At 39.1% G+C, this 17956-nt stretch overlaps 1 protein-coding gene across 1 annotated transcript; it reads left to right on the plus strand.

Annotated features, from left to right (window-relative positions):
- Positions 1–14955: 14955 nt before the first annotated feature.
- On the plus strand, positions 14956–16506 carry LOC123988828. Its single transcript, XM_046289577.1, has one exon. It carries the CDS (start codon positions 14956–14958, stop codon positions 16504–16506), a length of 1551 nt encoding a protein of 516 aa, XP_046145533.1.
- Positions 16507–17956: the final 1450 nt, after the last annotated feature.

Raw genomic sequence — 17956 nt, forward strand, 5'->3', positions numbered from 1 at the left:
TACGGATCAGGTATGCTATTCGGCTCGACTTTGTACTCGAAACGGGACGATAGAGAACACGAGGAACGAGTGAGAGATCCGAGGTAGCGGCAAATCATAAAGTGATCGGCCGAGCAAGGATGTTATTTTTTGAACAAGGATAGAATATAACAAGCTCTCTCATTCTCGCACTATTTCGTATATTTCAAGGCAAACATGCTAGACTGAGAAAGCATTATATATATTCCATCCTTCTTCTACTAACCGATGTCACTGCTTAGTCAAGCGTGACAATTTATTACCCACAACATCGGCTTCTCGCTTTTACGGACCTCTCACTCATTTCCCGGACCTCTCGCTTTGCGGGCAACATTAAACTGAAAGGTAGGGATAGAGATTTGCTTATTTCGAGCCAGAAAACTGTTGCTTATTACGGATCAATACTGTATTACATTACATCTGATGTAGATATAGTAATAATGATATTGTTATTAAATGTATATTACATATCTAATGTAGATATAGTAATAACGAAACTGTTATTATATGTACATTGATCGGTGGGAAGGGATAAGTATATTACATTATATCAAATGTAGATATAGTAATCATGATATTGTTATTAAATGTACATTGGTCTGTGGGAATAAATCAGTATATTAAATTACATCTGATGTAGATATAGTAATAATGGTGTTGTTATTAAATGTACATTGGTCTGTGGGATTAAATCAGTATATTAAATTTCATCTGATGTAGATATAGTAATAACGCTACTGTTATATGTACATTGATCTGTGGGAAGGTATCAGTATATTACATTATATCTATTGTAGATATAGTAATAACGAAACTGTTATTATATGTACATTGATCGGTGGGAAGGGATAAGTATATTACATTATATCAAATGTAGATATAGTAATAATGATATTGTTATTAAATGTACATTGGTCTGTGGGATTAAATCAGTATATTACATTACATCTGATGTAGATATAGTAATAATGGTATTGTTATTAAATGCACATTGGTCTGTGGGATTAAATCAGTATACTACATTACATCTGATGTAGATATAGTAATAATGATATTGTTATTAAATGTATATTACATATCTAACGTAGATATAGTAATAACGATACTGCCATTATATGTACATTGATCGGTGGGAAGTGATCAGTATATTACATTATATCTAATGAAGATATAGTAATAATGATATTGTTATTAAATGTACATTGGTCTGTGGGAATAAATCAGTATATTACATTACATCTGATATAGATATAGTAATAATGATATTGTTATTAAATGTATATTACATATCTAATGTAGATATAGTAATAACGATACTGCCATTATATGTACATTGATCGGTGGGTAGGGATCATTATATTACATTATATCTAATGTAGATATAGTAATAATGATATTGTTATTAAATGTACACTGGTCTGTGGGATTAAATCAGTATATTAAATTACATCTGATGTAGATATACTTATAATGGTATTGGTATTAAACGTACATTGGTCTGTGGGTTTAAATCAGTATATTCCATTACATCTGATGTAGATATAGTAATAATGATATTGTTATTCAATGTACATTGGTCTGTGGGATTAAATCAGTATATTACATTATATCTAATGTAGATATAGTAATAATGATATTGTTATTCTATGTACATTGGGCTGTGGGATTAAATCAGTATATTAAATTACATCTGATGTAGATATAGTAATAATGGTATTGTTATTAAATGTACATTGGTCTGTGGGATTAAATCAGTATATTAAATTTCGTCTGATGTAGATATAGTAACAACGGTACTGTTATATGTACATTGATCTGTGGGAAGGTATCAGTATATTACATTATATCTTTTGTAGATATAGTAATAACGAAACTGTTATTATATGTACATTGATCGGTGGGAAGGGATAAGTATATTACATTATATCAAATGTAGATATAGTAATAATGATATTGTTATTAAATGTACATTGGTCTGTGGGTTTAAATCAGTATATTCCATTACATCTGATGTAGATATAGTAATAATGATATTGTTATTCAATGTACATTGGTCTGTGGTATTAAATCAGTATATTAAATTTCATCTGATGTAGATATAGTAATAACGATACTGTTATTATATGTACATTGATCTGTGGGAAGGTATCAGTATATTACATTATATCCAATGTAGATATAGTATAAATGATACTGTTATTCAATGTACTTTGATCTGTGGGCAGGAATCAGTATATTGCAGTAGATCTAATGTAGATATAGTAATAACGATACTGTTATTAAGTGTTTATTACATATCTACTGTAGATATAGTAATAACGATAATGTTACAATCTGTGCATTGATCTATCGGAAGTGATCAGTATATTACATTACATCTGCTGTAGATATAGTAATAATGGTATTGTTATTAAATGTACATTGGTCTGTGGGATTAAATCAGTATATTAAATTTCATCTGATGTAGATATAGTAATAACGGTACTGTTATATGTACATTGATCTGTGGGAAGGTATCAGTATAATACATTATATCTATTGTAGATATAGTAATAACGAAACTGTTATTATATGTACATTGATCGGTGGGAAGGTATAAGTATATTACATTATATCAAATGTAGATATAGTAATAATGATATTGTTATTAAATGTACATTGGTCTGTGGGTTTAAATCAGTATATCCCATTACATCTGATGTAGATATAGTAATAATGGTATTGTTATTAAATGCACATTGGTCTGTGGGATTAAATCAGTATACTACATTACATCTGATGTAGATATAGTAATAATGATATTGTTATTAAATGTATATTACATATCTAACGTAGATATAGTAATAACGATACTGCCATTATATGTACATTGATCGGTGGGAAGTGATCAGTATATTACATTATATCTAATGAAGATATAGTAATAATGATATTGTTATTAAATGCATATTACATATCTAATGTAGATATAGTAATAACGATACTGTTATTATATGTACATTGATCTGTGGGAAGGTATCAGTATATTACGTTATATCTAATGTAGATATAGTAATAACGAAACTGTTATTATATGTACATTGACCTGTGGGAAAGGATCAGTATATTACATTATATCTAATGTAGATATAGTAATAATCATATTGTTACCAAAATTACATTGATCTGTGGGAAGGGATCAGTATATTACATTATATCCAATGTAGATATAGTATAAATGATACTGGTATTCAATGTACATTGATCTGTGGGAAGGTATCAGTATATTGCATTATATCTATTGTAGATATAGTAATAACGATACTGTTATTAAATGTATATTACGTATCTAATGTAGATATAGTAATGACGATATTGTTACAATCTTGCATTGATCTGTGGGAAGTGATCAGTATTTTACATTATATCTGATGTAGATATATTAATAATGATATTGTTAATAAATATAAATTACATATCAAATGTAGATATAGAAATAACGATACTGCCATTATATGTACATTGATCGGTGGGATGTGATCATTATATTACATTATATCTAATTTAGATATAGTAATAATGATATTGTTATTAAATGTACATCGGTCTGTGGGATTAAATCAGTATATTAAACTTCATCTGATGTAGATATAGTAATAGTGAGATCATTATTAAATGCATATTACATATCTAATGTAGATATAGTAATAACGATACTGTTATTATATGTACATTGATCTGTGGGATTAAATCAGTATATTACATTATATCTATTGTAGATATAGTAATAACGATACTGCCATTATATGTACATTGATCGGTGGGAAGGGATCATTATATTACATTATATCTAATGTAGATATAGTAATAATGATGTTGTTATTAAATGTATATTACATATCTAATGTAGATATAGTAATAACGATACTGTTATTATATGTACATTGATCTGTGGGAAGGTATCAGTATATTACATTATATCTAATGTAGATATAGTAATAACGAAACTGTTATTATATGTACATTGATCTGTGGGATTAAATCAGTATATTAAATTACATCTGATGTAGATATAGTAATAATGATATTGTTATTAAATGTACATTGGTCTGTGGGATTCAATCAGGATATTAAATTTCATCTGATGTAGATATAGTAATAATGATATTGTTATTAAATGTACATTGGTCTGTGGGATTAAATCAGTCTATTAAATTTCATCTGTTGTAGATATAGTAATAATGATATTGTTATTAAATGTACATTGGTCTGTGGGATTAAATCAGTACATTAAATTTCATCTGATGTAGATATAGTAATAACGATACTTTTATTATATGTACATTGATCATTGGGAAGGTATCCGTATATTACATTATATTTAATGTAGATATAGTAATAACGAAACTGTTATTATATGTACATCGATCTGTGGGATTAAATCAGTATATTAAATTACATCTGATGTTGATATAGTAATAATGGTATTGTTATTAAGTGTACATTGGTCTGTGGGATTAAATCAGTATATTTAATTACATCTGATGTAGATATAGTAATAGTGATACTGTTATTATATGTACATTGATCTGTCGGAAGGGATCAGTATATTACATTATATCTAATGTAGATATACTAATATTGATATTGTTACCAAAACTACATTGATCTGTGGGAAGGGATCAGTATATTGCAGTAGATCTAATGTAGATATAGTAATAATGATATTGTTACCAAAATTACATTGATCTGCGGGATGGCATCAGTATATTACATTATATCCAATGTAGATACAGTATAAATGATACTGTTACTCAATGTACATTGATCTGTGGGGAAGGAATCAGTATATTGCAGTAGATCTAATGTAGATATAGTAATAACGATACTGTTATTATATGTACATTGATCTGTGGGTAGGGATCAGTATATTACATTATATCCAATGTCGATATAGTATAAATGATACTGTTATTCAATGTACATTGATCTGTGGGAAGGGATCAGTATATTACATTATATCTAATGTAGATATAGTAATAATGATATTGTTATTAAATGTATATTACATATCTAATGTAGATATAGTAATAACGATACTGTTATTATATGTACTTTGGTCTGTGGGAATAAATCAGTATATTAAATTACATCTGATGTAGATATAGTAATAATGGTATTGTTATTAAATGTACATTGGTCTGTGGGAAGGGATAAGTATATTACATTATATCTAATGTAGATATAGTAATAATGATATTGTTATTAAATGTACATTGGGCTGTGGGATTAAATCAGTATATTAAATTACATCTGATGTAGATATAGTAATAATGGTATTGTTATTAAATGTACATTGGTCTGTGGGATTAAATCAGTATATTAAATTTCACCTGATGTAGATATAGTAATGTTACGTCCGGGCTGGATTTTCACCAACCCGACCTTGCGTTCCTCATCGGGTGCGTAGCACTTGAAAGTATTCCACGTGAGGGATGCAAGGAAGGGTCTGATTTTTCTAAATTTTCCGTTTCTGTTCGCGCTCCTCCGATCTCGTGCTTCTTCGTCGGGTGCGTATGCACGTGAAGGTATTCCACACGAGAACACGAGAGAGGAGTTTGAGATTTAAATTGACCTTTCTTTTCCTTTTTACTCTTTTATTTCATTTCAATAGCTACTTTCCAGTATACCTAATTTGTGTGCCTCGGCAGTGCGACGCACTTGGAAGTATCCCAGGCGAGGAACACAAAGAAGGCTATATTTGGCTCTTTCAAATAATATAAACTAATCTTCCTTGGGACGATTGCCGTTGGAACTACGTTGAAAATGTACCGAAATTCGAAACCGTTGAGGTCAAGGAGAGGTATCATAAACATCCTTCACCGCGCGGTTAAGCAGTGCGACGCACATGGAGGAATCCCAGCTTAACTGCGCAGAATAAAGAAAACGCGATTTTCGCCCCATTTTACAAGCGGATACCTCTCATACCTGTAAAGCATGCGTCAGCCGTCCCTTCCATGGGAAAATGAGTGTCATAAAGGATGAGAGTGATTTGTTTGAAATGTTATAAAATGATCTGAATGGAATGAAAAGCGAGGTTTGCGTGACAACCACTGAGAGGTTGAAACGTCGACGAACGTTTAGGAACGTTCGAGACAACGGTCGACGGGGATCGTAAACGCGTATTGTCACAAATAGGCAACAAAAACTGCCAAGCAATGTTCTGGAACGAATTCCAAGAACATGTTAACGGATATATGTATATTATTCGATATGCGTGAGCTTATGAAAACGCGAATAAAATGTTCGCGAAACTAATTGAAATTAAAACATCAATCTCTTTGTCACGGAAGCCGGGAAACGCGTGTAATAAAACAAACATCGATTATAAAAATACCTCGAATGAATCAAAAAGCCCTAATACTATTATTACGAATATTATTGCGAATATTATAGTAATTGACATAAATAAAATGTTAATCGACACCAGAGATTCGTTTGTACCGACTTCGTTAATTAATTGAAAGCGAATAAGATTAAATTAAAGCATTTGGAAGATTCTAGAAGACATAGAAATTGCGACGCACTAAATTCATGAAGCGCTGTAGGGGTAAAAGAGAAAGATGGTCAACTATTAGACAGAGTCAGAGGAAGGTCAGGGAGGGATGAGAACTCGGGAAACGCGCCTAGACGAAACCAATACGCGCGGGCTCTCCCCTTCGACACGTACCCCGATTTGCCAAATGATGTCCCCACTTTGGGCCCATGATCGCGGGTCGAACCCTGAGATACGATCGCTTGACTGAGGCAAATCACTCTTCGTCGAAGAATCGCAAGGTGTGTGACGGGGAGCCCGTGTCCGCGTAGAGACAGAGTTGTCTACGGTATCGCGAAATCTGATTGCTCGGCAAAGTTCCTCCGTGTAACGAGGCAGAGTGTCGGGAGAGTTTCAATTCGCGGTTATCGTGTCAAAGACTCATACGGATACGTAAAATCTTTTCACACTTTTCAATTATCTATCTTTTCTCTTTCATTTTAAATCGTCCGAAAATTAATTATATTCCTTTTCCGCGCCGTATTGTTTTCTGTCAATCGTATTTCGTAATCCGTAACGCCGTAACGAAGGCTCAAACGCGAACGCGTAGTGCGTGTGCAATTGGTTCTCATCCTCTCTTCGATTTTCCAGATTTCAGACCATCATCAGAGTATTAAAAACCCAAACTTATTGCAAATATTGTATTACATCGAATTGGTGAGTTGCACATTTTATATCTTCGTTAACACAACGAATCTGGTGTCGAGTGAGGGCAAAACGGCAATCTGAGGGACAGTTAGTCGCGGAAGTATCCAACTAGATTGTTCCGTTCAAAATACGAGGTAATCAATAAAATCATTTTTCGTTTACACGAGCGTGAAGACGGCCCACGAGACTGTTAGTCCTGGAAGTATCCTACTGGGACCGTCCTTTTTCGGATCGTAGAAAAATATAAACAAAACACCGAAGTTCGAATCGTGATTTTTTAAAGTCAACAGTTTTGTCAATTTTCTGTTAAAGCTTCATTTCAAGTAACTACATTGATCTAATATTCATTCTAACCTGTTATTTTCTAATTCTCTATTCATATATTTCATACAGCTCGTACACATTGTAAAATAACTATTTTTGTTGTAATTATTTTTCTTACAATTATACACATCTTACCCATATTTAAATTTTTAATCATTCGCATTCAAACACCCCTAACATTTCCTTATTAATACGTCTACCTTCCTGCACGAATTCACACGAGGGGCCCGTATGGGACTAGAGCATTGACGAACTCAATACAACAACTTCTGAATCTTATTATAAAAATTAAACGATTCTTTTTAATTGTTCCGATCGTTAACGACCTAACATCGTCGAGCGCGATCGGGACTGGTGGCAGCGAAAATACCGTCCTGATCCGTATCAATCATCAAATTTTCTAATTCAATAAATCTTCTTCTTTCTTTCTTTTTTTTTTCCTTTTATATTTTGTACGTCGCGCGCCGTATCACTCGCTCGCGACGTAACAAAATTTTTGGTGGCAGCGGTGGGATACTTTTCAATGCTCGTTCGTTGGAATTTGTGCAATTAGGTGTTTGAATTTTTAAAGTGTCAATATTTTTGAAAGTTATTTCTGACCGATTCGAACTTCGAGTGCGGTAATTACGGGAAAACTGATATAGATACCCCCTTTTGCCACACTTCACTACGCATTGTGCCAATAAATTTATATATATTTGCGGTGTTATATTTTGTGTTACAATTTGTATATTGTGTATTTCATTTATGTGTGTTATGTGTGATAATTGCTCATTATTGAATTTATAATTGAATCTGATCCGATACTAATATTTCTGATTAACCGTATTTTGTCACATTTATCTATTTATTTATATTTATTTATATTTATTTATTTATTTATTTTTCTGTTTCTGTTTTTCTACTTGGTGTTTTCTGTTAGAGGTTCATTTTCAAAATTACTGATTTTTTTTTTTGGATTTATCAACACAATTTTTGTCGATTTATTATCAATTACATCTTATTAACTATATATTCGTCTGATTAGTGAGCAGTTATCACGTAAATTGAATATTATATCTCATATTGATTTCTGTGTTATTTTTCATACATATATTTTGTGTATATTTCTTTTGTATATTTCTCTGATATATTTTTTTTACAAAAATGCCGAATTCTAAAGAGGTAGGCCCTGCCAAAAGCACGGCTATCGCAGGTCCTAGTAGAAGTACGGGTATTTCTAGTTTATTAGAAGGAACTAATACCGGGGAGGGTAACGAGTCAATTTTCACAGCTTCGGTAATAGAAAGTTTCGCCGTTCAGCAGGCCGTTCAACATGTGCCGGTTTTTGACGGGAAAAATATCCGATTAAGGGATTTTCTTGCTGAAGTAGAATTTAACGCGGAAAGTCTCCCGATATCAGCAATGCGTGGTTTTGTACGACTCGTAGTCTCTAAATTAAGAGGAGAAGCTCGCGATAGCGTCCACGGATTAAAATTCGAGACCGTTTCAGAACTGGTGAAACACTTAAAACGTCGTTTTACCTCGGATAGAACGTATAACGATTATTACTTTAAAATCGCCACCGTTCGTATGTATCGAGACGAATCCGTCTACGCGTTCTACGACCGTATTCGAGCTTTATTGGTCGGGATAGAAGATTTTATTAAGATCGAATATAAAGGCCGAGCAGCTGATATTATGGAACCCGTAACGGCTACCGCGCTTAATGCATTTCTTCGCGGGTTACCGGACGAAATAGGCCGAGCCGCGCGAGCGCGAGACCCGAAAAGGTTAGTAGACGCGCTAGATATCGCCTTAAGAGAAGAAACGCGCTTAAAAGATGGACCGTCCACATTGTATGATTACTACCGTCCATCCCATGAACGTAGTGATGATTATGATTACCGATCTCGTTACTATGACAGCCCGGATAGAAATCGAAGCTACGCGTATCCTAGATACAGCTCGCCGATACGAGCACCGGAAACGTCGCGTAACATCTCGTATTCGCGAGATAGAACACCGAGTCCTGTTCGGATATTGCACAGGAGAGAGTTGACCGCAGAGGAACGAACGTGCCCGTGTTGCGCGCATCCTCAGCGCATGCATACGAGATCGAGCATGCAAGCAGACGATAGACGAGAAAATTCACCTGTAGGAATGCGTGATTCGAGACCGCGTACATCACCTCCGCGCGAGCCGACGGCCGGACCATCGGGCCGAAGGTCACCGTCACCGGAAGTAAGAGGGTCTTTAAACTTGAACACGACTCGTCGTACCGACGCGACGACGAGCCGTCAATCTCCGGAGCGTCGTCCACAGGTGAAATTCCAGTAGAGACCGTACTCGCAATAGAAACGAAACGCGACACTCCGATAGTAAAATTGTCATCTAAAGATTTTCGAATGAAAGAGGCGCATTTCTTGATAGATACCGGTGCAGAAATCAATCTGATAAAATTAGATACGTTGCTTATGAACGTTCCAATAGCTACGCATGAGGCTACGATAATAACGGGAATTACCCCACAAAAAGACAGAACAATCGGGACCGCGACAATCCATTTACAGGGAAAACCAGTTCGTTTTCACGTTATACGCTCAGATTTTCCACTAAACACTAACGGAATCTTAGGGCAGGAATATCTTCGCCAGGAGCAAGCCGAAATTTCGTTCGCGAACAATACATTAGTCACGAGCACAGACCCGGTTCGTCCAATTAGATTCGTCGATCAACGTTCACTAGATTATCGCGAAAGGCGTAAACTAGAACCGCGTACATATCTTATAAAGGCTCGTACAAGACAACCTATCGCGATCGATGTCGTTAATGATAAATTAAAAGAAGGTTATTTGCCGCGTTTAACGACAATTGACGGCCTGTATGTCGGCGAAGCTGCTGTTTCGGTTAACAACCAGGGCGTGTGCCATGTATTAGCAATAAACTCGCTCAACCAAGACCTTGAACTTACAGTACCTGCACAGGAACTGATACCTTTCGATTATCATTGCTTTCCGGAAGAACAAGACGATTCCGATACCGATAGCAAACCTAATGTAGCGACTGATAGAGTTACCGAAATTTTAAGTAAACTGCGTCTAGACCATTTAAACGATGAAGAGCGCGAGCATGTAGAAATGCTAGTTGAGGAATTTCCTGAACGTTTTCATCTTCCATCCGATAAATTACAGGCTACTAACTACATAAAACATAATATACCGACAATAGACGACATACCACTAAACACTCGACAATACAGATTCCCGCCTATACACAAACAAGAAATAGAACGACAGATCCTGACTAAATTATCAAACGACATTATTACTCCTTCAAATTCACCCTACAACTCTCCTCTGTGGATAGTACCCAAGAAACCAGATTCGAAGGGAAACCCACGTTGGAGAATGGTAATAGATTTTCGTAAACTAAATGAGAAGACAATAGGTGACGCATATCCTTTACCGAACATTACAGAAATATTAGATCACATCGGAGACGCACAGTACTTTTCTGTTTTCGATTTAGCTAGCGGGTTTCAGCAGATCGAAATGGATCCCAAGGATCGCCATAAAACAGCCTTCAGTACACCAAATGGGCATTACGAATACATTCGTATGCCCGAAGGTTTGAAAAACGCGCCAGCCACATTCCAACGGCTTATGGACCAGGTTTTGCGCGGGTTACAAGGGATCGAGGTTTTCGTATACTTGGACGATATAGTCGTTTATGCGAAAAATTTAGAACAACACGGGAAGAAAGTTCGACGTTTATTCACACGTCTAGCCGAAGCCGGATTAACTTTGCAACCCGATAAGTGCGAATTTCTTAAGACCGAAGTCGCGTACTTAGGACATGTTATTAGTAAACGTGGAGTCCGACCTGATCCTAAAAAGATCGTTGCCGTTAAAAATTTTCCGCGGCCAAAGAACGCGAAAAATATTAGACAATTCCTAGGCTTGGCGGGTTATTATAGACGCTTCATCGAGAATTTTGCGGAAAAGTCAAAACCTCTTTCCGATCTGTTGAAAAAGAACGTACCTTTTATTTGGGGAAAGGAACAGAAAAAGAGTTTCGTCGCGTTAAGAAAAGCACTGTGTCGCGCGCCGATTTTACAATATCCCAATTTTGATAAACCATTCACTTTAACTACAGACGCTTCAGATTTTGCAATAGGAGCCGTTTTGAGTCAAGAGAAAGAGGGCCATGATTTACCGGTAGCATACCTTTCTCGCACTTTAACTAAACCGGAACGGAATTATTTTACTACCGAAAAGGAATGTTTAGCCGTTTTATACGCGGTATTACATTTTCGACCGTATCTTTACGGTAGGAAATTTAAATTAGTGAGTGACCACGAGCCGTTGAGGTGGATAAATTCAATTAAGGATCCCGGTCAACGTTTAGTACGTTGGAGATTGAAATTACGGGATTACGAATATGACTTCGCGCACAAACCAGGGAAATTCAATACTAACGCTGATGCCCTGTCGCGAAACCCCGTTGTCGTAGATGAATTAAACACCTCAGACGATTTCTCGCTTGATTCCTCTTCAGATGAGGGGCAGCCTGCGAGCCTCTCGGGCATGGAAGAATCCCTCCAGGCTGCCTCCCTCACGGAAAAGAGTGAAGCGCCCTCGGTTATTAAAGCGATTAAGGGATTCTTACGTACGAATGCGCTTGTCAAATCAAACAACGCGCGTCGTGCTACTAAGCCCAAAGTCGTTTTACCGGTTACGGATTCACCTGAAACATCCGGTTCCGAATTAGAGCCTGCGATTGTCAAACGGAGGGTAGGAAGACCGCTAGGATCAAAAACAAAACCGAGACCTCCACCTACTCATGATCCGGAAGCCATCTCCACTCGAACTCGGCTCAGATCTTCAGACAAACCAATGGCTCAACCTTCATCCACTACACCTCTCTCATTACCGAAACCTGCCATTACAATTACTTCAGATACTTCAACAGACGTAGCTTCAGACAGTGATACATCCGACGTCGATTCAGATGCGTCCGAACCACCGATTTTCGTTCGCCGTAGGAGCGTCCTACCGAGCTTGGGGTCATGCCCGAGAGCACTGGGAGTACCCCCGACCTCAGGACTCGAGCCGGACCTTGCCAATGTCGACTCTGATAAAGAACTTTTTAAAACACCTTATTCAGATAGCGATCATGAATTCTTTGACTTTTCACCCGACAAAGAAAATCTATCTACGCAAGTCGCTAAAAATACAGACGCAGAGACTGACGTTGACAACTTACACAAACACTTAGACGACTTAACGCAACAGACGCATGACGTTACACAGGACACTATAATATACAGACCTCAACACCGATCACAATTACCTGCTACTCCTCCATCCTTACCGCCAATAGCCGTATCAACACCACGAAATAAAACAATCTCAAAACCAAATCCACCGACCCAGGATGAAAACACTCTAGTGCAAACCGACGTGTTACCACACGCTCCCTCCGCGAATATATTTATGGATTCAGAGGATCTATACTCGGATCCGCCTCGAAAAATAGAAGTTCCAAAAACAGTAACTTTTGCTTCAGAAAACTTGACCTATTACAGGGACAATTACGTGCATTTTCTTAGTAGTGATTTACGACTCGCACCAGTAGGCGAATTGCTCGTTGATATCGGCGTAATAGACCTCGAAACGCTAAGAAAATCGGAATTGGAACCGGGCAGTATAATAGTAACAGACCGCGGTAAAAATAAAATTTTTAGCATCGTATTACAGAAGAACTCTAGTGACAATCCTTCGGTCGCGACATTGGAATCAGTCATACGGAAGCTCAAGTTAAAGTTATCCGATTTGAACTTGAATACTTTCAGGATTTCGCGATTCGACGACCTTACCGATGCGTTACCGCAGGACGTATTACCCGGAATACTAAGGAAAATTTTTAAAGATTCCGACGTAAAGATTACCCTTTGCTACGGGCGCGTGCAATTACCACCTAGCGAGATCCGAAATGAAATCATCGCGGAAATGCACGGGAGCCTCGTAGGCGGTCATAAGGGGTTAACGAAAACCTATCAACGAGTACGCGAAAGATTCTACTGGCCGAATATGCGTGCTCAAATAGAAGAGTACATACGACAATGCACGAGTTGTCAAACGCAAAAGATTTCGAGGAACAAAACACGCGAACCTATGGTTATTACTGATACACCCGTAGAACCGTTCGCGAAGGTAGCAATAGACACTGTCGGGCCTCTTCCGACTACACCTGATGGAAACAGGCACATCCTCACAATGCAAGACAGCCTCACAAAATTTTGTATAGCAGTTCCGGTGCCTAATGTTAGGGCAGATACCATAGCTCACGCATTAGTAACTCATCTTATTTTACAATTCGGTACACCAAAAGTCATTTTATCTGACAGAGGTACCAGTTTCCTGAACAAAGTATTTTCTACCATGGCGAGAATGTTTGGCATTCAACACATAACCACTTCCGGTTATCGACCTCAAACTAATGGTGCCCTAGAACGTAGCCATGCGGTACTAGTAGATTATATTACCCACTATCTTGGTGATTTCGATGACTGGGATAGATTAGTCCCTTTCGCAATGTTTGCATATAACACCTCCGTGCACGAGGGTACGAAGTTTACCCCCTTCGAGCTAATTTATGGAAAACGTGCACGATGTCCTACAGCATTTTCTGCAAATGACGACCTTCCGACTTACGACGGATATATACGCGACTTAAATGACCGTTTGAGCGAAATGCAGGAAATCGCAGGAAGTAACTTACATCGAGCAAAGATCAAATCGAAATCATATTATGATGCAAGAGCGCATCCATTCAAAGGTCAAGTTGGGGACATGGCATATGTCCTGGTTGAGCCAAGGGTAGGGAAGTTTGGCAAACGGTACCACGGTCCCTACGAGATAATAGAAATTACACCAAAGAATAACGTTGTGTTAAAGGATAAAATGGGCAACTTTTTTTCTAGGCATTTAGATAAATTAAAATTCTGGAAGACAGGAAAGACTTGAAACTATGCACAGTCGGCTTTCTGCTCGAAATTTAGAACCAGATGATTCGACGAAGGGACAACCAAGACTCCGTGGAAGGGTCGACTGATGCATTGCGATTTATTTGTACATTTTCTTTACAGGAGCGGCTCGAATAATCAATGTACCAGCGTTAATGATTTTTCGTTTCCTTCATGTTAATTTCGCGAATATTATCTATGTATCTTGCGTCCTTTATAGCCGAACACGATGACGACATATCGAGCCAGGAAGGAGGAAAACCAGGGAAGGCGCGTTTTCGTGGCCAACTTGGCCCCGTTTACGCGAAAAAACCTGCTGATGAGGATTTTCAAGGACTATCATCCGGAGCATGCGGTTATTATCCGTAAGCCGACCGGAACGATGGCGTTTGTGACCTTCCCATCCTGCGAGGAAGCTATGGCGGCCATCCGATGGGCTAAGGATACCTGCCCGACGCTGCATAAGCGGAAACTGACGGTGAAGGAGGCAGATCCATGGCACGAAGCGAACTTGCTGCAGCCAAGGCCGCGGCCAGATCCGTTTCCGGGTTGGGAGCGCCCTTACTCCCCTCCGTTGCCGACGGAGGTAGTAACCCGCATCGCTCGCTTCCTCCAGTTCAAGGATCGTGCACGCATGGAGTGTGTGTGCCGGGGTTGGAGAGCAGGAGCTCTCGCCTCGTATTCGACCATCCACGATTTTGACCTGCAGGATTGGCGCTGGCCCGAATATCAATTTGGTAGGCGAATGACGACCGACACCTTCTATTGGGCTATCAAAAGGATGGGCCCCTATATCGACAGCCTACGCCTATTCGATCGAGCGGTGACTGGCAACCTTAGCCCCCAGGCACTTGCTATCGCTGTAAGAGGTTGCCCCTTCTTAACAAACGTCGATTTATCCGGAGCAACGATCCGTCCTCCCGCGATACGCGACTTAATTCCGATAGCCGCGAACTTGCGAAGGATTTCTTTGGGACCCTGTCATGGACGCTTGGATCCGGAGTTGACGGGGTTGCTTGGAGCGGCGACGCAGCTCCTGGATTTCGAGGCGAAAGCAACGGAGTTCCGGGGGAAGTCGTTGCTTCAGGTGACCCCGGCACTCAGGACCTTGCGGCTCTGCCAGTGTCCGTCGGTGCTTCCGACGCCGTTAGCAGGCGCATTAGGTCGATTAAGCGCTCTCGCCGCTCTCGAGCTCTCCCACTGCGACGGACTGACATCAGAAGAGCCATTGCATCAGCTTGTTGCAAATCAGGCTCTCCACACCACCTTGGAGGACCTAAGGATCATTGGAATAAGTTTCGATCCTATTATGTTAGATCCGGAGCTAGAGGATATCGAGGTGCCGGAAGACCTACAAGCACCGTACGTAGAGCTGAACATAGGACCAGCGAATGCGGGAACTTCGTTAGCGGAGGCGTTCACTCGTCTCCATACCCTGCATCTGCGTTTCTGCGGTTGGGTGTCGAATTCCCTACTAGTCCAAATTGGGGAACACTTGAAAGAACTTGAGCGATTGGATCTGTCAGGTTGCTCTAATATACGCGGGCAGTTCGCCCTGGAAGAACTGGCGACGTTACATAAACTGAGGGAAATACATTTGTGCAATCTGCACCCTTCGGTAGGCATTCAACCCCTAGGGTCAATAAGGACCTTGCAGGAGGTCCAGTGTAGGGACTCCTCTGGAATAACCGATGAAGATGTGTGCCAAGTGGTAAGGGGTTGCCCGGCTCTTACGCGCCTTAACGTCGAAGGTTGCCAGGGGGTGACGCAACAAACCGTTGTAGGCGCTACCGAAATAGTACGCCGAGAAGGAAGATCCGCTGTGTTGAGCTTGTGGGTGGGCGAAACGGGCGCTGATCGATTCGCGAGGGTCCGACAATCCCTATTGCTTCGGGTTTTCTTCGATCGGGCGTATCAGCCTATTTTAGCGTAAACGCGGGAGGGCGGACGCGTCGCGTTACCACCACGCGTACGCACCCCCACATTGCCGGGGACGGCAATGATTCTAAGGGGGGGGTATTGTTACGTCCGGGCTGGATTTTCACCAACCCGACCTTGCGTTCCTCATCGGGTGCGTAGCACTTGAAAGTATTCCACGTGAGGGATGCAAGGAAGGGTCTGATTTTTCTAAATTTTCCGTTTCTGTTCGCGCTCCTCCGATCTCGTGCTTCTTCGTCGGGTGCGTATGCACGTGAAGGTATTCCACACGAGAACACGAGAGAGGAGTTTGAGATTTAAATTGACCTTTCTTTTCCTTTTTACTCTTTTATTTCATTTCAATAGCTACTTTCCAGTATACCTAATTTGTGTGCCTCGGCAGTGCGACGCACTTGGAAGTATCCCAGGCGAGGAACACAAAGAAGGCTATATTTGGCTCTTTCAAATAATATAAACTAATCTTCCTTGGGACGATTGCCGTTGGAACTACGTTGAAAATGTACCGAAATTCGAAACCGTTGAGGTCAAGGAGAGGTATCATAAACATCCTTCACCGCGCGGTTAAGCAGTGCGACGCACATGGAGGAATCCCAGCTTAACTGCGCAGAATAAAGAAAATGCGATTTTCGCCCCATTTTACAAGCGGATACCTCTCATACCTGTAAAGCATGCGTCAGCCGTCCCTTCCATGGGAAAATGAGTGTCATAAAGGATGAGAGTGATTTGTTTGAAATGTTATAAAATGATCTGAATGGAATGAAAAGCGAGGTTTGCGTGACAACCACTGAGAGGTTGAAACGTCGACGAACGTTTAGGAACGTTCGAGACAACGGTCGACGGGGATCGTAAACGCGTATTGTCACAAATAGGCAACAAAAACTGCCAAGCAATGTTCTGGAACGAATTCCAAGAACATGTTAACGGATATATGTATATTATTCGATATGCGTGAGCTTATGAAAACGCGAATAAAATGTTCGCGAAACTAATTGAAATTAAAACATCAATCTCTTTGTCACGGAAGCCGGGAAACGCGTGTAATAAAACAAACATCGATTATAAAAATACCTCGAATGAATCAAAAAGCCCTAATACTATTATTACGAATATTATTGCGAATATTATAGTAATTGACATAAATAAAATGTTAATCGACACCAGAGATTCGTTTGTACCGACTTCGTTAATTAATTGAAAGCGAATAAGATTAAATTAAAGCATTTGGAAGATTCTAGAAGACATAGAAATTGCGACGCACTAAATTCATGAAGCGCTGTAGGGGTAAAAGAGAAAGATGGTCAACTATTAGACAGAGTCAGAGGAAGGTCAGGGAGGGATGAGAACTCGGGAAACGCGCCTAGACGAAACCAATACGCGCGGGCTCTCCCCTTCGACACGTACCCCGATTTGCCAAATGATGTCCCCACTTTGGGCCCATGATCGCG

This window comes from Osmia bicornis, unplaced genomic scaffold (assembly GCF_907164935.1).
Source record: "Osmia bicornis bicornis unplaced genomic scaffold, iOsmBic2.1, whole genome shotgun sequence".
NCBI classification, from domain to species: domain Eukaryota; kingdom Metazoa; phylum Arthropoda; class Insecta; order Hymenoptera; family Megachilidae; genus Osmia; species Osmia bicornis.

Excerpts from the sequence above, each read along its gene's own strand:
- LOC123988828 (XM_046289577.1), top strand. The coding sequence starts at position 14,956 with ATGGCGTTTGTGACCTTCCCATCCTGCGAGGAAGCTATGGCGGCCATC.